Source organism: Crotalus tigris, unplaced genomic scaffold (assembly GCF_016545835.1).
Source record: "Crotalus tigris isolate CLP2741 ecotype Arizona unplaced genomic scaffold, ASM1654583v1 scf7180000018486.1709376, whole genome shotgun sequence".
NCBI lineage: Eukaryota > Metazoa > Chordata > Lepidosauria > Squamata > Viperidae > Crotalus > Crotalus tigris.
Genome location: NW_024097034.1, coordinates 275,591 through 299,309, shown reverse-complemented (window position 1 = coordinate 299,309; position 23,719 = coordinate 275,591). Strand labels below are relative to the sequence as shown.

General features: G+C 35.9%; 1 protein-coding gene across 3 annotated transcripts in view; it reads right to left on the bottom strand.

Annotated features, from left to right (window-relative positions):
* The window catches only part of LYST (lysosomal trafficking regulator), a 97,007-nt gene that overhangs the window by 41,814 nt on the left and 31,474 nt on the right, over nucleotides 1–23,719 (bottom strand). For all 3 annotated transcript variants that reach the window (XM_039352982.1, XM_039352983.1, XM_039352984.1), the window contains 19 exons: nucleotides 23,406–23,579; nucleotides 21,153–21,313; nucleotides 18,201–18,391; nucleotides 17,455–17,700; nucleotides 16,426–16,599; nucleotides 15,786–15,935; nucleotides 14,465–14,602; nucleotides 13,367–13,565; nucleotides 11,946–12,059; nucleotides 10,695–11,325; nucleotides 9,633–9,810; nucleotides 7,806–7,975; nucleotides 6,716–6,946; nucleotides 5,866–6,032; nucleotides 5,609–5,761; nucleotides 5,045–5,236; nucleotides 3,051–3,220; nucleotides 2,093–2,299; nucleotides 414–590 (listed from right to left, as the gene is read on the bottom strand). In XM_039352982.1, coding sequence (XP_039208916.1) covers nucleotides 414–590; nucleotides 2,093–2,299; nucleotides 3,051–3,220; nucleotides 5,045–5,236; nucleotides 5,609–5,761; nucleotides 5,866–6,032; nucleotides 6,716–6,946; nucleotides 7,806–7,975; nucleotides 9,633–9,810; nucleotides 10,695–11,325; nucleotides 11,946–12,059; nucleotides 13,367–13,565; nucleotides 14,465–14,602; nucleotides 15,786–15,935; nucleotides 16,426–16,599; nucleotides 17,455–17,700; nucleotides 18,201–18,391; nucleotides 21,153–21,313; nucleotides 23,406–23,579 — 3,823 coding nt within the window. The remainder of the gene's footprint in view (nucleotides 1–413; nucleotides 591–2,092; nucleotides 2,300–3,050; nucleotides 3,221–5,044; nucleotides 5,237–5,608; nucleotides 5,762–5,865; nucleotides 6,033–6,715; nucleotides 6,947–7,805; nucleotides 7,976–9,632; nucleotides 9,811–10,694; nucleotides 11,326–11,945; nucleotides 12,060–13,366; nucleotides 13,566–14,464; nucleotides 14,603–15,785; nucleotides 15,936–16,425; nucleotides 16,600–17,454; nucleotides 17,701–18,200; nucleotides 18,392–21,152; nucleotides 21,314–23,405; nucleotides 23,580–23,719) is intronic.

Below are 23,719 nucleotides of genomic sequence, written 5' to 3'. Positions count from 1 at the left end.
ATACATTTATTAAGACAAAGCTCCAATTTTCAGTGAAGATGTTACATATATATACTTTTATCATTATTTTTGCATATCTGCATGCAATTTTCCTAGTATATATACTGTTTGCAAATAATTTTTCTTCAATTAATTCCCCTCCCTTATCTTTCCAAAAATATGGGTTTTTGTGCAAATCCTTTGCTAATATGTTCATTTTTACACATATTCCTTTTTGAGAGAACTATACTATATAATTTGGAGAAAAAATGTCTTTGAATGAATCTCAGTGTTCATACTAATTTAAAAATGCAGAATTGTGTAACTTTCTATTGAGACAGAAATTTCAATAATGCCCCATATCTAGTTTTGCAAATATGTTAATGCTATAAATGTAATCAAGTGAGATTAATATATTCTATAGATTTACATACCTCTTTCATTGCTTTTATGAGATCAGGTTTCGGTGGTGCATTGAGAGGAATGCATTTGTACCCACAAAGCTTTAATGTGTTCATCAATGCTCCAACCGATATCTGTTCTTCTTTGGTTAATTCATCTTTGTGATCATGCATTAATTCAAATAAGTACAGTGTCAACTTAGGCCCATGCTGCAATAATAATAATATATAATAATAGAACAGTTATAAATTAAGGACTACAGAAAGAAATCAGATACATATTTTATAATTATTATAATTTGAATAACTGTAATTATTCAAAGCATATTCAACATGTTTATGCACTCAAAAAGATTGTATGATGTTCCTCACATAACATGGTTAATGCCTTTTAAAGTTAAAGGGACAAAAATGGCTGACTTATTATATACTATAGCTTGATACAGGTAGTCCTCAATTTACGATCACAATTGAGCCCAACATTTCTGTTGCTCAGTTAAGTGAGTTTTGCCCCATTTTATGACCTTTCTTGCCACAGTTAAAAGTGAACCACTGCAGTTGTTAATAACAAGGTTGTTACGTGAATCTAGCTTCCTCATTAACTTTGCTTGCCAGAAGGTCACAAAAGGTGATCACATCCCTGTCCCATTCGTGTCAGAGGCACCATTTAAGGCACTTCCAGGTTGAAAGGATTAGCCAGTGACTTCACCGTTGCCGAAACAACCGTGGGGGCTCTTTTCATGTCAACAGAAATGAGCTAAATGGGTCTGCAGCCTAACAGAGAGACTATCTCTACTGTTATGCTGAAGTGCTCTCAATGCACTTTGATTTACCATATCATATCCCCACTGACAATTCTGGTTCTGCCGCTCTTGCCTCGATCTCTAGTCATTGCCTCACCTGACTTCCCTACAAGGAAACAGGTAGTAAAGCCTAACAGAAAGTGCAACGCCTTGAGGCTGCCTTTAGATAGTGTCAGAATAAGGGGACAAACAGAACTAATATGAGTAGAGTTAAGAAGACTAACACCAGTAGAGTTAAGAAGACTAACACCAGTAGAGTTACACCTGTCTGCCTCATGACAAAGGCATGTCATGGAGACTTGGTAGGAAATTAATTAATTAATTGCAAGAGGGGAAGTGCCCTCATAGGTGCTTCAGCTATACTACATTTGGTCTGGAAAATAAGTAGCTGATATAGAACACTGTTACTTATTTACTGATACACAGTATAGATCAAAAGAATATTCTATTAGTTATGAAATACTTGTATTGCTTTTGGTTTGCCTTCAGGTACAATCCAAGGCAATAATTTTAACCACAAATGAACTTCATATTTTAAGCCCAATTTCCTCAGGCAATCATTTATCCCATGTGATTTTCTATTTCTTCCATATTTTGACAATGTGGCTTTGGTTCAAATCTGTCAGTTCACAGGGTAAAGTTATCATCTATTAAGACCACATTTTTTCCATATAAATTCCTCTTATCAAGGTTTTGTTGAATAAATAAAAAACTAAAGAAAAGCACTGGTAGGACTAGAAATCTAAAAATATCATTTCCCATACACACAACAGGCTATTAACAAATGGTACCTCTCTCCATAGAGTTTTTACGTTTTAGCCATAATAGAGCTTAAATAAACATCTGCATTCTTCAAAAAAACATTAGAGCAATCTCCCTTCAAGCGTTTAAAAGTGCTAGAATTCTTACCTGCAAAGTTGTACTTAAACAGTCTCGCAAAATCTCCTGGTGGTTAATTTCATGTAAGAATTCCAAGGTGTGCTTTTGTTCTTGCAAAGAGCGTGTTGGAGACAAAGCATGCACAAGCAGTCGCCCAAGTTGCACTCTAAAAGTATCCTTACAAGACAAGAGAATTTTCTTCCACTGTTGCTTTGGGGTGCTTAATCTGGTAGTGCCCTAGGCATGAGAAAAGTTACATTATCTCCCAAGATTCTTCTTTCTCATCTAAGAACAAAGCGCATAACTAATACGCTATAAGCATTTGACTAAAATGAAGCATTCTTAAAAGGTTGTGGTTTTTTTTTTTTACAAAGATACACACCAAAATATCTGGAAGGACTCTAGCCAACAAAACATTGATTCTAGTTCAATTGAAAAATTAGAAAATTGTAATTCTGTGCAGTCTGTATAAAATAATGTGCAATATGTATGCTGTTATTTTCCTTCTTATTCCCATACAAAGCCTACTACACCTCAGGCAGATATACTGACACATTCTAACAGGCACTCTATAGCAGGGCTCCCCAAACCCAAGACTGCAGACCAGTACTGTTGGGAGCATACGAAACTTTATTTGCACATGTGCAGATTTAGCTTACATGCGCAAAACCATCCCCCCCCCCACTGACGGTCCATGGAGCCAAAAAGGTTGGGGACCGCTGTTTGGTTAAGAGTGATGTGGGAAAATCAAAAAGAAAGAAATATCTGTCTATAATGGGGGTGGGCAATTAATTTTCCCAAGGGGCCACCTGAGAAACTGAGAGTTCTGTGGAGGGGCCCTGTCATCCTCTCTGCCGCCACCCCCTGCCACCGTGGACCAGACAAGGATAGTCAGAGGGCTAAATGTGGTCTGGGTTACAATAAGCAGTAAGACTGAATCAGAGGAATTGATGAACTTAAGGAGGCAATACATAGCATAACCACTTACAATAGATAATCCGATTCCTTCAATCATTATTTTAAACATTTCTCGCAAGAAAGTGTTTCCTGGGGTACGTTCCTTTTGTTCATCTTCCTTTTCAGTCTTGTCCAGTTGGGAAATTGAAGACCTATTCTGGAATGGGATCTCAATCATTTCAGGGCAATTTTCAGAAAGGTCTGCAAATTTGAAAAAAGATTATACAGTCAACGTTAACCCAGACTGTCTTGATCCAAGGTGTCCAAGCTGCACTTGTATGACTGGTAGATAACAGCAAAGAACAGTTTTGACTGCAAGTGAATTGAATGTAATTGAATTTTATTCAGTTCTTTACTTTGAATTAAAAGGACTTCAGGCTATTATTTTCTTTGCTATAAAAATGAAAATAGACTAAGACGACTTTGTGGTAATTGAAAGATATGTAAAAATATGTTAAATCATTGCTAAAACAGTGCCAGCTGGCAAGAAAAGCAACATGTAATTTTTTTCACATCAAGTTTTAAACTGTACCAATATCTTGCATTTAAATGTGCAAACATTTCTAAATAAAGGATTTGGAATATTTTAAAAAATATAGGGAGAAGAAAAAAAAATACAGTGAAAATTACTAAAAATAAAAATGGAGCTGCAGAGTGGAGCGATAGCAAGTGCAGCAAGAGGCGTCAGTCACCTGAAAGCAAATCCTGGCTTTTAAGAGTTCCTAACCCACATCAATGATTGCTTCCAAGGACAGGACAGGGGACAAAGCCTGAAATGAAGATCCCTAATGCTAGAGCCTGGGTTCAGGATCACTGAAGTAATGGGCTGCTTAACTTAGGTCTCACATTTGCATAACAAATGTTAATGAAGCCAAGAAATCAAAACCATTATGAGTATAGGACATGTATCCTGGGCACAAATATTAAGGAAGAACAAAACAATGACCTGCTTTTAAACGAGGAACAATATTTACTTCCACAATTCTTTGTACGGTATGAAGACAGGTTTGAGCAAAAATCTATCTGGAGAGCACTGCTTCCCTGCCCCACTGAATCCTTTGTTGCTATTAAAAACTCTCCTATCCCACGGGTGGGGGTGAACTGAATGGAAATTAATCAGTCTTTTGTGCAACTAACAAACAACAAACTACAATACGAAAGCTAATGCATTCTATGCCACACAGAGTTATAAACTGGATTAGAAATGCCAAACTGTACAAATCTGGAACTTTAAAAAACTATTAACCCAAACTGGTTACCATAAGGAGAGGGTTTGCCATTCATACAATGCATGCCACGGATAGCTATTGCACATAAAGACAAACCTGATAATAGTAAAAGGCAAATAATTCATCCAAGAACCTAAACACAAGATGTAATCAGGATCTCCCAAATCATGTGTAATATTTCTATCATTTTTTCTAGACCTCTCCCACATTTACTTCCCTCCCTCAAGCAAGACACAGCATAGTCTGCCACATTCTGCTACTGATATTTCCACTTAAGTCTTTGTTTCTAGTTGCCTCCTAGCTTGTCTTCCCTCCACCATTATCCAAGTATCTCCTTCTTCCATCCTCACCTTTCCTTAGTTGCTCCAACCCTCCTGGTTTACTAAGTGATAGAAATAGAATCTGATCTATCTTTTATTCCCTAAGAATAGACCCATATGGGATGTGGAGACAGGCGGAAGAATTTAGATGACAGGCAATTCAAAACCAACACTTTAAAGCACTCTTGCCTCTATTAGTTGTTTTTTTTTATTTTTTTCTTAAAAGCAATAGCCAAGACATGCATAGTACTGTCACATAACTTCCAACATTATAAGGGACCATAATCTGCATAATCCTTCTTTTGGGGAAGTTTTAATATATTGTTTAGTAAATAACTATAATATACGATTATTTCTGTTGTAGTCTGACATATTGCTCAAGTGATATGTTTTAATGGACTCCAAAGATTCCTTAAGAAAGCTGATATTAACAATGTGGATTAATTTTAATAAAAACGTTGGAAAAATACTATTACCTTGATACATGAATCTATTGGTTGTTAGTACAGTAATCCTCTGTAACCTCTGTATAAGCTCTGCTTCAGTGGCACAAAGAGAACTGTCTTGACTCATTCTACGCAGCATCATAAAATCCAGTTCCTCATTTGCAATTGTATGCATTAGCATTAGGAATGTCTCAGACTGAGCAATAGAAAATGTTCTTGGTGCTTCAAAAATGAAAAGGAAATGCCAATAAAACTTCACTGATAAAAGTTTTAAATTTTAAATATCAAGCGTCCACAGTATTTAGTGGTGACAGCAGGGGGAAAAGGTTTTTTTTCTTTCTTTTGACAAGGATTTTTACATAAGGCAGAAATTATTTAGCAAAATGAATTAAAGGATAAAAACAGGTTAAGAGATTCTGCTCGTGTACTTAATTAATATAATAACAAACATTTGGATAATACGTTGTTACAGAGATATATTTTCTTTTAATGGTTACTCATCTTCAATAAATAAAACTTTAAAAAAACGCCACCACACTTCACCACAGAACAGTGAGTAGTTATAGTCAAAGATTGCTTAATTAAAAAACTTACCAGCAATGCTTTTACGTTTTTGAAATATAGCCTGATGATCTGCAACTGATAAATGGAGTGAATTGCTTAAATGCTCTGAATCTGGATTTCCTACAGTTTTTATATACTTTACAGCTGATTGCAAGACTGTGAATTGCAAATTAACTGCCATTTCTGAAAGCAACAGAGATTAAACAAACAAGCAGTCATTTCTTCTGATTATTTCAAAGATTAAATAATTCAAACAGATTATTCACACAAAGGAATTTGGCACTTACTCCGTGTTCTATTATTCTTGCTCATCTGCAGATGTCCAAGTAATACCATGAGATCTTCAATAATCCGAAAATATTGTGTTCCTGAACAGCTGCAAGCATGGATTGTCACTGCTGCAAGTAACTGCTGTATATCACACACAAGTAAACTGGAGTCATTTGAGAGAATGCTGGGGAAAAGATGAAATCAGTTAATTAAATCTCTATTTTAGTTCCACATCCAAGTTCAACTGATCCAGCTCTACTTCACTCCAATGGCTTACTGGGCAATTCCAAATATTTTGTTTAAAACTATATATTTCTTAAAAGCTGTAAATTTTCTAAAAAGGATTCATGAACCTAGTTCCAAGCTATTTTTAGTGACTACATTCAAAATTACATAACATGTAACATGGTAATTAAGCAATGCTTCTATGTTCATACTTTGAAAGTTGAAAGTAATTTCTTTATATATTTATATAAAATATATAAGAAATTTATGTATCTCTTTTTTCCTTTATTATATTTTCTTTTTTTCTGCCTCTTCTATTTTTTCTTTTATATTCTTTTATTTTTTTATTTTATTAGTTTTTATTGTTGTAATTGTAATCTCTAATTTACAATTAGAATAATCTCTAAGTTTCTATTTAAAAAGACGTCATTTAATTGATGGGACCTGATGTACATCCATTCTGCCTGGACACACTTAAGACAGCCAGCCCCTCAAATAACCAGATCCTATGACATAAATGGCTTTATGTCTTCTTCCAATTCACGCCATTCCATGGAAGCCTGCAACTTACATGAATGTCTCAAAAGTAATCTAAATTATCTCATTGCTCTACAACAGAAGAAAAGTAACAATGCCACTTACTTGGCTTCCAGTCCATTAAGTGTTGCTAAAGTATTACAGAGCACATACAACAAGCCATTATCCAAAAGCATGTCTGCCATTTTAGAGCAAGAATTTATGATTTGCAGCAGGAAACAAAAGGAGTTATGTAACAGGATGCAATCATGGAGGGAATTCTCAATAAGGCCCAGAATAGGAATTACACACCACTTTTGAAAAAGTCCAGCATTTTTCACATCTTCTAGATTAAAGCTATAAAAACAATAATAATGCAGTCTTAAACTCAGCAAAAAGTCTTACATTTATAAAATAGAAATGTATTGCTATTGGCAGTAAGATATATAACTATAATATGAATTTATCAATTTACATGTAATAACTTTAACTCAGTGAAAACCATACTCAATTGTATGGATAAATGGAACTTTTAGCAATGAATAGCTACACAACATGATTCCCCACATTACCTTTAATTACTTATTTAGCTACCACAGCAAGTTTTAGGATTTAACTCAGCTTCCATATTATTATAGGCAATACAATGACTACTAGCCTGAAATTGCTAATGAAAGTGCTATTAGCATCAGAATGAAATAAAGCTTTGCTATCAGTAAAATATATTGGCCATGAATAGAGGTTTCGTATGTTACACTGAACAATACTGAAATAATAAAATTATGAATAAACTACCCTTCTTTCTATCAGTGCCTTAAAAGTCATGATAGTCTAATGACATTCTATGAGTTTTGTCTGGAATATGCCCTAATTTTGCTAGATTCTCCCTTTAGTGTACAAAAGCAGAAATATTAGGTATTTTATCTGCAAGATCCAAAAGATTACTTCTCTGTCTCTTAATATGGAAGCCACTAAGGAAAAGTATGACCTCTCAATCACCTTCCAAAAGAAATTTGAAGAACAATAAGACCATGCTATCTTGGAAGGGTGGCACACCGAATGTTTATAATAACTATATTAATTGGTTTAATTAATCCATTCAATTATTCAGAATCTCCAGAAATTGAGTGATAAAACATGCCTACAGCACTTTACCACATCTTTATTTTTCCTAAAAATGTATTATTCGTCAAAAGAAGGGGGGAGCTATAGTTACTCTTCATCCAGGCCCACTGATCGACCAAAAAGCATTTCCAGAAAGCATTCCATCAGCTCCGGTGTTCCTTGGTGAAGATACAGCTGATTAGCTAACAAGGAGAAACCCCGGTTCTTTAAAAACTTCTCCTTCTGTTCTCTAGTTGCTCTGCTGAAATAGGTGTTCAAAAGCTAAAGAAAAAAGAAAATAAAGATCAGGAGTTTGTAATATATTCTGAGTTTTCAAACAGGATTTGTACTGTCTCACTGATAAGTATGTTACTATACATTATTTGTAAAGCTCTTAAGCATTATTTAGCTTTCATAAAAAACATTAATAAAACGAAATGCTTCAAGAAATACATAGGCAAAAAGAAATCCCATCCCAAAACTGTTTTATATTTCATTAGTAATAGGAGAGCTCAGATCACAGACCCTGAACAGCTTATCTTGTTAGATTAACTTGCACTCTGACCTTTTAAAATATTGCATATTGTCTTCCCCAGATAAGAAATGGGTACAACACTGTGAAAACTGTAACTTTATACAATAAAAATGATCTCAACTATTTTTAAAAATAGTAGGTAATTGTGCAGAAGTAATTAGTAGAATAATTTCAGGAAATTACGTTTAATTTGTTCTTAGCAAACAACTACCTCATGAAGATGTTTTAAAAAAATTTAATTAGAGTAACATACATGTTTTTTTCAGCTTATGTCACATTAAGGCTAGCTCAGTGTGGCAATATACCATTTCCACATAACAAATACAACTTTTCTGCTGGTTACTTCAAGCTCTGCTTATTGTAAACAGTTTCAGCGAAGCTGTCAAGGTCCTATCCTCTTGTTTCAAGGTTGTAAGGATAGGACAAACAGATTCTGGCCCCACCCTAGCAAGACTGAATGGTTGTGGATATTTAGCCACCTGATCCCAGAGAATCTTCACCTTTAGTTCTGGATGAGACAACACTTCCCCATTCAGAACTGGTGTGAACTCATAGCCCCTACTTGAAGAGAAAGTGGCAGTTTTGGCTCAAAAGGTCATTGAACAACACAAAAACGTCATCTGATCCGATTCGTGGCTCCAGTTACCACCTATGAAGACTTTCATGACTTAGGAACTGGCTCTCTGAGGTAGCTTCTGCCTATCTTGTTCAATTAGGCCAGGGGTTCTCAACCTTGGCAACTTTAAGGCTTGTGGACTTCAACTCCCAGAATTCCTCAGCCAGCGAAGCTGGCTGAGGAATTCTGGGAGTTGAAGTCCACAAGCCTTAAAGTTGCCAAGGTTGAGAACCCCTGAATTAGGCGTAGTTGGCATTCTATATGTTCCATCAGACAAATACTGTCATCTGATAGGACCCAACAAGCAGGCTTTCTCTATCATTGTGCCTGCTCTCTGAAAGAGCATTTCCTCAGAGATTCATACCCTGCTCCTACCCTGCTTTCCTTTAAAAAGTTGCTAGAAATATGGCTTTTCCCCAGATCTGCTTAATATGGGTAGTGAGCATGTCATAGGATTTTCTCGGTTGTGTTGGGTGACTATTTCTTATGGGTATCTTTTGTCTGTTTTCTGGTTCATTTTAAGTTTGTATATTATTTATATTGTTGTAAGACACTCAGATTCATCATGGAGTCAGGTGGTCTTGGAAAGGGAGGGAGAGGGAAAGAAAATATTTTCTGGACCAATGCATTTTACAAATGGTGAGTATTTCTTTTTTATATGTGATTAACTTCAGTGGATGTTCTTAATTTCTATTTCAATTGAGATATCCTTGCTTCTTAATTATTTTAACACAAATACATTTTTTTCTCTCATTCATATGCTCACTCATACAGACATAGATCCTTACTTTAATGACTCCTTGCTGAATGAGAGTAGATGGATGGTTCACAAGAACTATGAGAATGTCTGGCTGAACCAGCTTGTCCAATACATCTGGGAGCATCACATCTGGCAAAATTAAAAGAATTCTTCGCAGAAGGTGATAAAGACCATGGCATATGAGCACGAGAGAATCTTCCGTTGATCTGATGAAAATAGAACCCCATATTTTTAGGATAACCTATATTGGTATATAATGAAAGGAGATTGCATCTACCGGACAGATTTGGGAAAGGGGAGAATACCACAGTCTGAACTAAGCCATTTCCTCCATATTTTTACCATAACACAAATTTTCAATAATACATGGCATGCCAATGATTACACTATAGTCCATTAGTCAGTCTTTATTACCATCAACAATTAGCAAAAATTAAAAAACAGAAGTACAGTAAATGCTAAACACTGATGCCATTATTAAGAAGTATTATTGTACTACTTAATCAAATTAAACATTTATTGAACAAAAGTAAAAATTGAATTTGAAGTATATGCTGACACTGTCTCACAATATACAGTAGTTGCACTGTATGATGCATTACAATCTTAGTTGTAACTGGGCAAGATACTAGAAATGTTCTTGCTATATATATTTTTTACTGATTTATGTAGAGAAGGATAATTCAGGCTCTATTTGCTTTAACATAGCATTTATTATTAATATACAATTTATATTTCTGTACAACTCCCAAAAAGAGCCTGTTTGGTGTAGTAGTTATGGAATTAGGCTAAAAACCAGGAGTCTGAGCTTTATTGATGCCTAATGCCCAAAGACAGCTCAGTGACCGTGGGCAAGTCATTCTCTTTCAGCCCTAGGATGTAGACAATGGCATACCACTTCCAAAATCTTGTCAAGAAAACTGTAGGGACTTGTTCAGACAGCTGCCAAGAGCCAACACTGACTCCAAGGCACATAATACACACACACCCAAAAAACCCCACTGTACTCCCAATGCAATCTTCACCAGGTAGATAAAATTAAATAGCATGAATGAACAGATTATTCCAGAGCATAGCAGGCACCACTTACCTATTGGGCATGCTTTCAAACTTTTGTGGAGCCCATTCGTTAGCTGAAGAAAAGGTGAGATGTTCCCAATCTTCTGAAGGCACATTCTTATAGCTTGGCCAGCGATACACAGTAGCTCCAGCGTGAATGGAAAAGGCTAATCCCAAGCCTGATAAATTGCCATGGCTTTTCTGTAAAGGAGACACCCCCTTCAGATTATCTGGGCGCTTCAGTGATAACTCAGGAATAACGTTATATTCATTGGGTTTCGCTCCTGGGATTGTTTCATGGTTCTCAGAGGTTTTATCTAACAATTCTATCTCTTCTTTTGAAATACTCAGTGTTTCTGCAGGTGTTACGTCTTCCGATCCTACAACTGTTTTTGCAGATTCACAACTACTAATGAAGTGCTCTTCCTCAGTTCTTTTAAAGGCTTTTGTGTGCTTTACCAAATTGTTTTTCTGGAGTGGCCCAACTCTTTTAGGTTCTGCAACTTCATGAAGGTTCTCAGCACTCCAGCCTATATTCCTAAAGAAACCTCCTTGATGCATTCTGGGAGAGGATACAGGAGATGATGGTAAGCTTTTACAGAGCCTTTCAGGTGTTTCATGAACTGTGTTTTGTGAGTTGCTTGCTTCGGAAGAATCATTTCCTGAGAAAACAGATATGCCAAATATCATTCACATTTCTTCCAATGGCCCATAATAAAAATGACTGTAGTGAAACCAGTACATTTAATAATTTTGTTCTTGCATTTAATCTGTAAAGCACTCCTAGGGAAACTTTAAGCACACTTTGATAGTCTTCTTTGTCAAGAAAGTTTTCCACATGGTTCATTCATCACCCTGCTTTCAATTTATTAAATCCAGTCCTTATAAGGGCAAAATACCACAAGACAATAAAAGATAATGTATAACTGAATTGATGACAAGAGTTTCTATGACTTCTGAAGTCTATTTCCAGTTTTTTCTGCTGCCAGTTTCCAAAAGAGGCAAGCTATTATTTTTGACAACAGTAGAGCCATATTCTATAAGGAGCTAAGATGTATTGTCAACTATAGCTCTTGATATTTTCTGCTCTATACTTGCTTCCTAACGTACAGTAAATCAGAAGAGTAAGTATATTGATTTCACTAATACAAGCCGGATCAATGTACATTTCACTTTTCAAATCTCTGTGTTCAGTTTTAACAACTCTAATACAAATAATGTTCCAATGATTAACGCATCTGCAGATTTTTTAGGAATGCATGTTATTAGTTTGGTTACTTACCTTGCTGGACAGCAGAAAATCTAGCTAAAACTGGACTATCAACAGATTTTCCACTGCTACTCGAATTTCTCATATACTTGATGGATTGAACCTTCTCTTGAAAAATATTGCCATCTAGAAAAAGTAAACATGGTGAGTTAACACCTCAGATGATTTCACTCTTAAAGATAAAGTTAAAAACTTAGAAGCTTAGACTATGAACTACACTTGTAAATAGGATCTTAAGTCAACATCGTTATCCATCAAAGCTTTCCTAGACAAACATACGTTTCCTTACTTCTGCTGCCACTAATCCTAAAAAGGAACAAATCATAGGTGTCCTTTGCTCTCAGAGATGGGAAGAAGCCAGAAATGTGCAAGGCAATCATATGCATATTTGCTCAGAAGTATGAGTTCAGCGATGCATATTAGCTATGGAAAGAATTGCATCACAGTATCTGTTTGCACAGTAAAGAGCTTTAATTTTCAAAATTAAAGACAAACACCAGAAATGAACTGCTGGGCTCATTTAAGGCTGTAAAAGAGGAGCTAGTTGGGGCGGTTCATTATTTTTCCTCTTGAAATGAATGATAAAATATTGAGAATGGGAAAGGACACCCAGGAGTATTTTATTATTAATTTCAAGAGCAAAAACAATTTACCATCTGTAATATATAATATGCGGGGGCTATAGCATCTTCGTTTAATCAGAAAGCTTTGGAAATTCCTTCTATACACTGAAGACCTAACAAGGCTCTTTTGAGTTAATGTTAAGTAAACATTTTTGAGATGAAAGTGAGCAATTTCTAACAGAATTTCACACAAACATAAATGCCCTCACACAAGCTTTATGGTAATATTAAGGCTACAAGGTGGTCATTCTTTATAGGAAATTACAGCTCGTATATCAGTCAGGTATGACATTAACACAAACTTTTACTGAAAAGATTCTTAGTGATAAAATGTCACGTCACAGCCACTCTTCACGTTTGCACTGCAATGTTTCATTTTCATTAAATCATTCCTTTTAGCTTTTTCAAATTACATACCTTTTCCCCTAATACAATGAATTCAATATTGTAAGATGCAGGCCACTAACATTTAACATAACAGAACTAATTATAAATACAATGAGATTTGGGAGGAATAAATCAAACCAGAAGTTACAGAATGACTGAGATGGGGAGTAGAATAAAATATTATTGGCAATAGTTCTACTACTTAGAAGGGTAACCTACTAGTGTCTTCCTCAATGGAACAGCATGCTTTTATACAATAGATTATTGAAGACCTTTCTACCTCAAAAATGCTTTGGAGGGCTGGAAGACTTGACAGATCAGTTCTTGTAAAGGAAGGAGGCGAAAAGGTATGTTGGGTGCCTGAAAGCCTCTACTGCAATTTTTTAATTTCCTGACTCTTATCAAATGTAATATTTCATCTACCTATATGCAGGGAAAAATAAAAATCTCTGGGATTGTGACAGACATATGTGTTAGTAGCAGGGTGAACTGCTACAAGGAAATTGAAGATCAGTCTCAGCAGTTCCAGATCTGGTGGAGATCCAAGCACGTCTTCAATGATTTTCACAAATGAAGTACAAACGTCTGAAGGAATAGATGTGAAATGTTCTTCTTTGTGCTCCTGAGAAAGAGAGAAATATAGGCAAAAAGCTGAAAACAGCTTCCTACAAAATTAGTATTGCATTTTATAGTTCATCCACAGGTAAACTCAGAGTAAAATATTGTGCCTGCTGACAGTATTTTCCTTAACTTTATGTTTTACTCATATTCCTTGAAAATATGTAGGTAGAGAATAGGAGAGGTTACATCATGCCCAGTTGCTGTTACAATACATATTTCCTTGAAAAGGATACAAAACTTTAAAGTGGATATGTTTTTCTCTTCAGTATATTGGATTAGATCCTCTTGTCAATTAAAAATCCAGATATATAAGGTAATTTATAAGCAATTTGATAGCAATCCCAATTCTCAACAATTATGGTCAATATTACTTGACAACACACTGCACAAGTGTAGCAATATGCTCTATATAAAGCTTTTCTATTCTTTTTCCCTGTTCCAAAGAATTGGATATAAATGTCAGCTAGTATTAGTGGGCTTCTGTGAAGCTGATTCTAAGATCTGAGAGACCAAACAATTTGCAAAGCTGAAAGCCTTTCATGATTTCGTCCCCTCCATCCTCACAACGATGTGCCAGTGGCAAAGCAATAATATACAAGGTATTTGCCAGTTAGACTAAAGCCACATAGACTAGCATAATAAAGTGAGTTGGAAAATAAAGATACATTTCAATAGTCAACAGCTTCTTCTTATAATGGCATTCTAACTACTTCTCATTTGTAGTATAGTTATGAAAAGAAAAGAAAGATTTGGGGTAAAAAAATAGAAAAGCATTATCAAAAGTTCTGACAGAGAGAGAGAGAGAGAGAGAGAGAGAGAGAGAGAGAGAGAGAGAGAGAGAGAGAGAGAGAGAGAGATCACAAATTATAAATTTTATTCAAATTAAAAATGGCATAGTACCTGCAGAACTTGACATGTCTGCAAGAAATGATGCACGACTCGAGCTTTAAGAAGTTGTTTAATGTTAAACAGCTGTTGCCAGTGATTATCTTGGATAAGTGTTTCTAAAGCTGATAATAGTGTTTTCCACACACCTTGCTAAAGAAAGCAAAAGAACAATAATGCAAGCAGGCAGAAAAATCAATTAAGTTAAAAGCAAGTTACCATAAAAACTGTATTGAAAATGGAGATTTCACATTATTGCAAGAAACAATTGTGTGCAATTTCATGATCATGGCGCTGCTTTTCACAACTTGATGTGCTGGAATTAGAACACTATTGCCATTTAGCAACGATTTTTGGAGAGGTTGCATACAAGACCTCAGGGGATGCATGAACTTGCATTCTACACACAAACAAGGAACTTTTTCTCCTTGTCATTTGTCTGCTGTTAATGAGGAAAACGGATAATAAATTTCTCCCATCTTCTGAAAAATGCACAATTTACTATTGCAACATTTATAAAAGGATGGAGAACCTCAGCCAATTACATCTATGGAGATTCTTAATCATCCAGGTCATGGTTGCCCAAAAGGGCTTTTCCAAAAGGCAACTGGACTTTCTTGGTTTTTTTCCTTTGAAAACATTTTGCTTCTCATCCAAGAAGCTTCTTCATGAGCTCAGCCAACTAGCTCTATTTTTAATTGTCTAGGCCAGGAGTAGGCAACCTCGGCTCTTTTATGACTCGTGGACTTCGACTCCCAGAATTCCTGAGCCAGCACAGCTGGATCAGAAATTCTGGGAGTTGAAGTCCATGAGTCATAAAAGAGCCAAGGTTGCCTACCTCTGGTCTAGGCCGTGGACTCCCAATATGCTTATCTGCCCTGTAAAGCTAAATTTGGTTAAGAATGTAAATGGGCCCTGATACATGGGCTGTTTCAAAAAAAGGAAGCCAAGACCCTTGAACTATTGGGGTAAATGATGGATATCTTTACGAAAAGCCTTTCCATCCCATTACAGAATTGTGCCCTGTGAATTTAAAGGCACTGAATTAGCTAACATAGCCAAGGAGCAGCCGATGGAAACAAAGATTGAATACAGCATAAAAGTGTTTTTTCAATTGGAATGTATGTCTAATTCTGTATGAATTAAGTTCCCATGGGCTAATTATAGTTTTAAGAGCTTGATTAAATGTCAGCGACAAGGGGAATGACCAAGAGAAGGTCATCTTTCTTTCTAACAATCATTTTCTGTGGACAGAATAAAGAGACATTTTATCTTGGGCACAGTAATATTTTATCATTAGTTAAAAAGCGGTTGTTTTCTGATTAGTGCAACCTACCTGGGCTTTAGACCATATCTTCCAATCAAACAGTAGCTCTTCCAACAATTTTACATCCTGGATTATTGCTGTGGATTCCATATCAAGCATGAATTGTCCATTCTCATCTTGATGAATCATTTTCTCATTACAGCATCCTTCAAGAAGAATCTTTCAAAGTATAAAAACGTTTTAAATTGAAAACATTTCAGAATTTGTGCATATCCAATACTGCATCACTAACATTTGAGATACTTCCTTTCAAAGAAAGCAAGCTCAAACACGAACTACAGTAATTGTTGGCTACTGAACTCATATTAGAGTTTCAGCTCTAAACTTAGTAGGATGTTTGTCTGGTTGCAATAATATATTTTAGTGATAAAACATAGTTTGATATAATATATGGTTGATATAATATACTGTATGTCTTTGCTGATACAAGTCTCAAGAGTTCAAAGTCAAAAAACATAGTTTATGAAAACTATTATTATTATTGGAGGTGGCTGCTGGATTAATTAGCTGACCCCATTTTCCATTTCATTGTTGTAAGCTGCCCAGAGTAGCCCGAAAGCAAGATGGCCAGCAAATAAATTTAGCAAATAAATAAACAAACAAACTATATTGCTAACTGAAAAGGGAACATTTCAGTACCAAATCTTACCTGCAAAATGTGAAATCCAACAATACACTTTGACTTTATCAACACCTGATGAATCATTGAATAACCGTTGCAGTTTTTTAACTCATGTATTCTCTGTTGATTGTGTTTTGTTAAAACAAGGATAATTTTCAGGGCTAAAGCTTGTGTTTCTTCACAACTGCTGATCTCTACAACCTAAAATTAAACCAGTGTGTCATTGAAGAAATAAAGTGTTTTTGACGTACAAGTTGCAGCTAATTTTATTGACTAAAAATTTATGGTAGATATTTTACTTGCAAACATTCATTTTGTCAAAACAAGTGATGCATGAGTAACTTCATGATGGATTGTTTTGTAATCAAACCTATACAATGCACTCTTGAAATGGGGCATTTAACATAAATAGCCTCATTAAATAGCCACCATTTACAGAGCAGTTCAGAGAATCCCAAGAGCTCCAAATAAATTATAAAGATTTTAAAACAGATACTCCTAATATTAACTTTATTATGGTCACTGACCAACATGTCTAGGAAAAGAGAGACCCAATTTCAAGTCCACCCTCAGTACTTTAAACTCAGAAGATTATTTTGGGTTGTCTCGGCCTCATAGCCCGAGTCCAATGTCTGCTTTTAAAGGGGAAAAGAGAGGAGGAAGCACTATGTATACCACAGCAATTCTTGCAAGGAAGGTGGGATATAAATCTAACACATACATAATATTGCTTTATTTATTTTTTTAATGGATCGCTTGGGTTTTTTTGTTTAAATTAATGCTCTGATGAATTGGTTATTCCTCTTCCTTATTCGCTGCAGTGGTGTCACACCCATTATCATGATAGATCACAGCAGGATAAATCCAAAAAATGTGAGGATTCAATGTCACTTTTACCTTATGACAAAAGAGCAATGTTAAGCGTAATTTTTGGAAGTCATCTATTCCTATGGAATACTCTTTTTATACTGATTCCCATACTCTAGTTACAACAACAGCAGCAGAAACCCTGAAGGCCTACCATAAATATACTAGGTAATGTTTTTAACATCTTACTCGGGCAAAAAGGAAGACAAATGACCCAATTCCACCAATCTCATGAAGTATGCCTTGGAGACCTTTGTATTCAGCAGGCTGCAGCATTTTTAGATAATGAGGATCTGACAAATTGCTTTGTACTTCTTTTGAACTGAAAGGTCGTTGAGAAGGAATGGTTTTCATTTGACCTTTAAGTCTGATTACTGGTTCATAGATTGTGTAGTAACCAGGGCAGCAAGTGGTGTATACTGTAGCAAGGTTTTCCTGAAATATAATAAACAACATTTAAGAAAGGGAGAACCCGTGGAAAATTAATAGGATTAAGTTGTTAGAAAAATATATGCAATATATTTCATTCTATCACTCTTTTTCATTTATACAAATTGTTGATCTTCATATCTAGGACCAGATTAGGTAATGTCCAAGATGGGAAATCAGGACTGCTTCTGAAATATAGTCCTTCTCACACCCAGATAGCTTGATGACACTTAAGACACTTTGAAGGAGTTTTTTTCTCTACACTATTTAAAATTTCACTCTGACACATGTTCTGAATTGGAGTCCAACCCTAATTATTGTTATTCAGGTTGTCTGAAATCAAGCAAAAATAAACTAATCCAAATCAGGTAATAAAATATATCTGCTGTTTCATAAATACATATTCCATTTGATTCAACTTCATTTCTCATGATGGATCTTTTGTGGTGATGCCTTAACCTAAATTGCCACATAGAAGATAACAAGTACCAGAATTACAAACTTACAATTAAAGGTCCAGTGTCTACTTCTTTTTTGCTCAACAGAAGTTCTTTGATTTGTTCACACTGTAGAATCTCTTTGTCTATATATTTGGAGTAATTAGGTATTGACTTGCCATATTTACATGGCATTACAGAAGTGAAATCTGGCCCACCAGCATAGAGATAAAATGCTTCTTTGGGACCAATTGTTGCACCTACAGAAAGACAAACACATCACACATTGTGTTTCAATACAAGTTGCTTATACATGGGCAATATAAGATGCATTTAAGAAAATCAAGTGGCTTAGCCACAGCACACTCCAAGGCATGCAGTGTTCAAAATAAATGTATTCATAAGACGTACAGGGGTTGAAATCCATCTATTACAGGCTAATAATTACATTGCTTCTTATATTATTCCAGCTGAATAAGTGTAATGCATAATATAATATGAACACAAGCCTGAATTATAATTGAAGTTTTTATCAACGTTGCAAAAGTACAAGTTCAAGCTTCCTTGAAGGAAGATAATGAGAAATTAAACATTGAATAGAAGTAGCTCTCAAATGCCTGCAAAACTCCCTACAGTAAAATTGTAAGAACAAAAAACATTACATTTACTCTCTAATGCCATGGTGACTCTGGGAGAAACTCATGACCTCACGCTGAAGCTTTCCTTGATTATTTTCTTTGGTATTACTGTTTGTCAACCATTTTCAAGCAAGCAGCACTTTCTTTTCTTAGGAAAACTCATATCCTGTTATTTTTCTATTTCAAGAATGGAGAAAAGCTTTTGAGGTGGTTCATTGAAATATATAAGATTTTTTTAAAAAAAAAAACTAAATGAACTGCAGCTAATTCTTGACCAGCATATCCAGGGACATAAATATGTTAAGCTCTCATGAGGCTAAATGCTGAAAAGTTTTAATAAGGTAATAGAAAATCTTCACAGAACAGAAAGAATGACTTTCCCATTTAAAAAAATTCATAGCCTAAGCAAATAATGTAGTTATTTTGCCTGTTGTAATAAATCTTATACCTGACACTGAGACATGGAGGAGAGCTGTTCTTAGTGCTTTTTCAGATTGATGTGAGAAGCAGCCCTTCAAATATTTTCTTACAAGCAGAGTTCTGCCTTGTACCTTTTGGGAAGTTTCCAAGTGCTTTTCAAAGAGCTATATTACAATGCTAGATTTCCTTTCTCTAGAAGTAAAGTGCAGTTGCTGACATAGCCAGAGCTGGATAAAAACATTTCAGAAGACCTGAATATGCGAAAGTGTTTTCTCACACCAAAAACCTGAGTCTTAATAGGGGGTGTTATTCCATATTGCAAAGATGCCTTTATACTTTTCTTATAAATATTTCTATCCACTTCGATTTGAGTTAAACTTTCACTCGTTGATTCCTATTCATTGTAATACCTATCTTAAATATTAATTCCAAACAGGTCCCCTGGAATATAAGAAAGTGTTAAACTGACTGTGCATGGATGGTATCGTCATTCAGATCCTCAGAAGACTTCTCCCAACATGTTCACAAGTATTGGGAACTCCACAGTCCTTTACTGCTATGAAATGCTGCTTAGCACCTCTTAGCACAATTGTTGCTCCAGGTGATGCAAAAAATCAGAACATGAAAAACTATGCCTGCTGTTTCTTCCCATCAAGTGGTGCAGGATGCTTCCATGGGTGATATATTTAAAAATGTCTAAGGAAAGGGAATGGGGTTCAGAAGCTTGAACATTCTTGGACAAGGGACTGAGAAGCCAGAACAGTCAAGGGAGCCCTGTTGTCTTGCCAAAGAAAACAGAGCTATAAATGAGTAGCTATAAATTTATTTCTTAAAGTTTGCTGCTATAAATGGCTACTTCTTAAAAACATGGCTAAAATTAACTGTCTATATATTTTATAACTCTTAGTATCTTTATTATGACCATTTGATAAAATCAAGTTCCTAGTTTTCAGGTACATTTAAGAATAACAGAACAAAATAACAGAGCTGGGAGGGACCTTGGAGGTCTTCTAGTCCAACCCCCTGCTCAGGCAGGAAACCCTATATCAGTGATGGCGAACCTTTTAGAGACCGAGTGCCCAAACTGCAACCCAAAACCCACTTATGCATCGTCAGATGCCAGGTGGGCATGGCCCATAGGGTGGGCGTGGCCCATTGGGTGGACGTGGCTGCAGTGGTAACAGTAGACTGGGTGGGATTAAAAAGTTCAATCAATCAATTCCAACTCTGCGAGATCTTTTTTTTCCCACGAGAAGTTGAAATTGATTGATTGAACCTTTTTTTTTTTTTTTGCACACGGCAGCAGAGGCCTAAAGTGAAAAGGTTTTATAAAACCCAGCTGAAGGCCTAGGACTGGGGCGACGGCGCACATACCCACAGAGACAGCTCTGCGTGCCACCTGTGACACGCGTGCCATAGGTTCGCCACCATGGCCCTATACCATTTCAGACAAATGGCTGTCCAGTCTCTTCTTAAAAACTTCCAGTGTTGGAGCATTCACAACTTCTGGAGACAGGTTGTTACACTGATTAATTGTTCTAACTGTCAGGAAATTTCTCCTTAGTTCTAGGTTGCTTCTCTCCTTGATTATTTTCCATCCGTTGCTCCTTGTCCTGCGTTCAGGTGCTTTGGAGAATAGGTTGACTCCCTCTTCTTTGTGGCAGCCCCTGAGATATTGGAGGATTGCTATTATGTCACCCCTAGTCCTTCTTTTCATTAAACTAGACACACCCAATTCCAGCAACCGTTCTTTACATGTTTTAGCCTCCAGTCCCCTAATCATCTTTGTTGCTCTTCTCTGTATTCTTTCTTTTAATGGCTTGCCTGATTTTATGCACTCTAAAATTTTATAATAAGGCAAGATATAAGTCCTGTAAATAAGCCTTAAAAACAATTCCAATATAAGGCACACATTCAAGACAAGCTAAGAAGCTGTTTCTAAAGAGCAAAAATTTGAACTTACCATTGAAGAGAAGCAAATTTCCTAGGCTCCATTTCCCAGTCAACTGCAAAAAATCATCTTGGGATGATGTATAATGGCCTGTCATACAGAAGGTCTTATTACAATCGGATGACAAACTCATTTTTCTTGGAAGTGTATAATCTAAACAAATGTCAGGTTTTCTAAAATAAATAAATAAATAAATAAATACATTTTACCGAGAAGAAAGATAATAAGAGTGTTATGTTATTTATTCTCAATCATCCATTAACAGAAGTGGCAAAAAAAAGATTTAAGAAAATTTGAAGTGCTTTCTAACAATCTTCATCTATTCCAAGGGTTCCCAACCGGGGGTGCTCACACCCCCTGGGGGTGTGAGAAGATATTCCAGGGGGTGCGAAAACTTGGGTTTAGAAGTTTCAAAATTATAGTGTATATGCATAAAGCATTTTGAACTTTTGTAAGGGGTGCGAGAATATATCAGAAGCGTTCTATCGGTGCGGGCTATAACCACTGATCTATTCCCTTCTGTTCTGCCCTAGAGGATTGTGACTACGTAACCCTGCACCAGTAAATTTTGCTTTTCTGCTTCTATCGAAGTGGCCCACATGTAGCAGTAGATATCTGGTAGCAATTCAACATTCTTCAACATTAAGCAAAGCAATTGCTAAATGAAAAACCACTTTGACTTGGTTTGTGCTTACAATTTTACTTCTGTTTTCTTTTGCTTTACAGCATTATAAGGATATGATCCCAAACAGTGAACCCAAAAGGCAGGGGAACTCAATTCAAGAGGAAGCTGGGTAAAAGGGCAAATCATACAGCCCTTTTCCTCCACTCCACCAATCTTTGGAACTGGAGTGTTAGGATAATTAGCAAGAAAAATAATTGATATTTGTGTTTACATTCATTAGAGAGGAAGGAATTACAAGAAAGTAAGCAAGCAGACAATGGGGAATACACACTGAAAGGAATGTATCTGTGTCTGCCTGGTATGTTCAAGATATGGTCAATTTTAGGCACAAGCTGCAGCTCTAATTAACTAATTAAAGTCATAGCACTGAGCTTGTTAATTTGCAATCTCCACTTTTTAGGGATGTACTGCAAGAAAAGCAGCTCAGGAAGAGATTGCTTCTTTAGGCAATTTCTCCATTCTGAGTGGAGTTGATGAACAGATCAGGCACAGGACAACAAGTAGTAATTGACTGTAATGGTGACATGACATGTGACTGAAAGTTACTTTTTCATCATCATCATCATCATCATCGCAAAAGGCAGTCACTAAATGAAGACTACCTGTCAATGTCAATGCCCACAATTCTCTTAAGAATCTCTCCCTTTTCCTGGAGCCAAATCACCACCTTGATTTACCAGGGAAACAGATGGAATATTGTTCAAAGTGCCGGTGTATCTGCATAGATCAGACTTTGTGTGAAGTAAATCTGTACTCAGAATCTAAACACCTACTCTGTAACAGTGAAAGTAGGTTACTTCTCTGAGTCAACTGCTTCTATACAAATTAAGCAATTGTATAGGCAATTGTATACTGTATAGCTGGATCCATTGCTTCTATATAGAATAGGCAATTGTAGAGGCAATTGTCTACTGTATAGCTGGGTCTACTACTTCTATACAGAATAGGCAACTGTATATTGTATAGTTTTCCTTTACCAAGAAATCAGAGAACAGAAAATACAACATGCAATGGCATGCTTCAAACAAGTTGCACTGGAGCTGTCAGAATTACAGCAGGTCACAAAAGTATGACGACAACAACCACTTGCCAAGTACTTTTTTAAATCTCATCAGCTTATGACTCTTGAAAATGTGGAATGTGGAAAGGTGAGGACATCTCTTGCCTGTTAGTTAAATCAGGCCCATGGTTGATAGAGATGACCAATACCTCCTTATGAGAGGAATATATTCCACTGCCTAGATGCAATCAACAGACCTTTACTGAAGACCTGTAGAATTATAAACCATCTGAAAAGTTGTCTATGGAGGTTCTTAATCATCCAGATCACAGTTGTCCCAGAAGTGCTTTGTTCAAAAGGCAACTAGACTTTTTTGGTTTTTTCTTTGAAAATATTTTGCTTCTCATCAAAGAAGCTTCTTCAGTTCTTTGGAGAGCTGAAGAAGTTTCTTGGATGAAAGCAAAACCCTTTCAAAGAAAATGTTGTTTTTTACTCAGAACTTAAAAGAATAGACAAAGCTTCCAAAGACCTCCTTAGTTTTATATATATATATATTATTTATAATCTTGGAAAAGCATACCTCTGACCACAAATCCACAGAGAGAGAGTTCCATGGATATTTTTCTTGTTTTCTGGCTGTTCGAGGTACGTTAGTGCCAAATGCTGCCATTTGCCTACAAGGAAGGTATTCTCTGGTGTTTCAGCTTGTGCTAATAATCCAGCTTTCATTTCATCATTTGGATCCATACACATACTATGAAAATAAAAAGAGAGGAAAAAGTTATCAAAATATATTTCAAAATATATATTAAAATTCAATTGGATATGGCCAGATTAGAGAAAAGAAGGACTAGGGGTGACATGATAGCAGTATTCCAGTATTTGAGGGGCTGC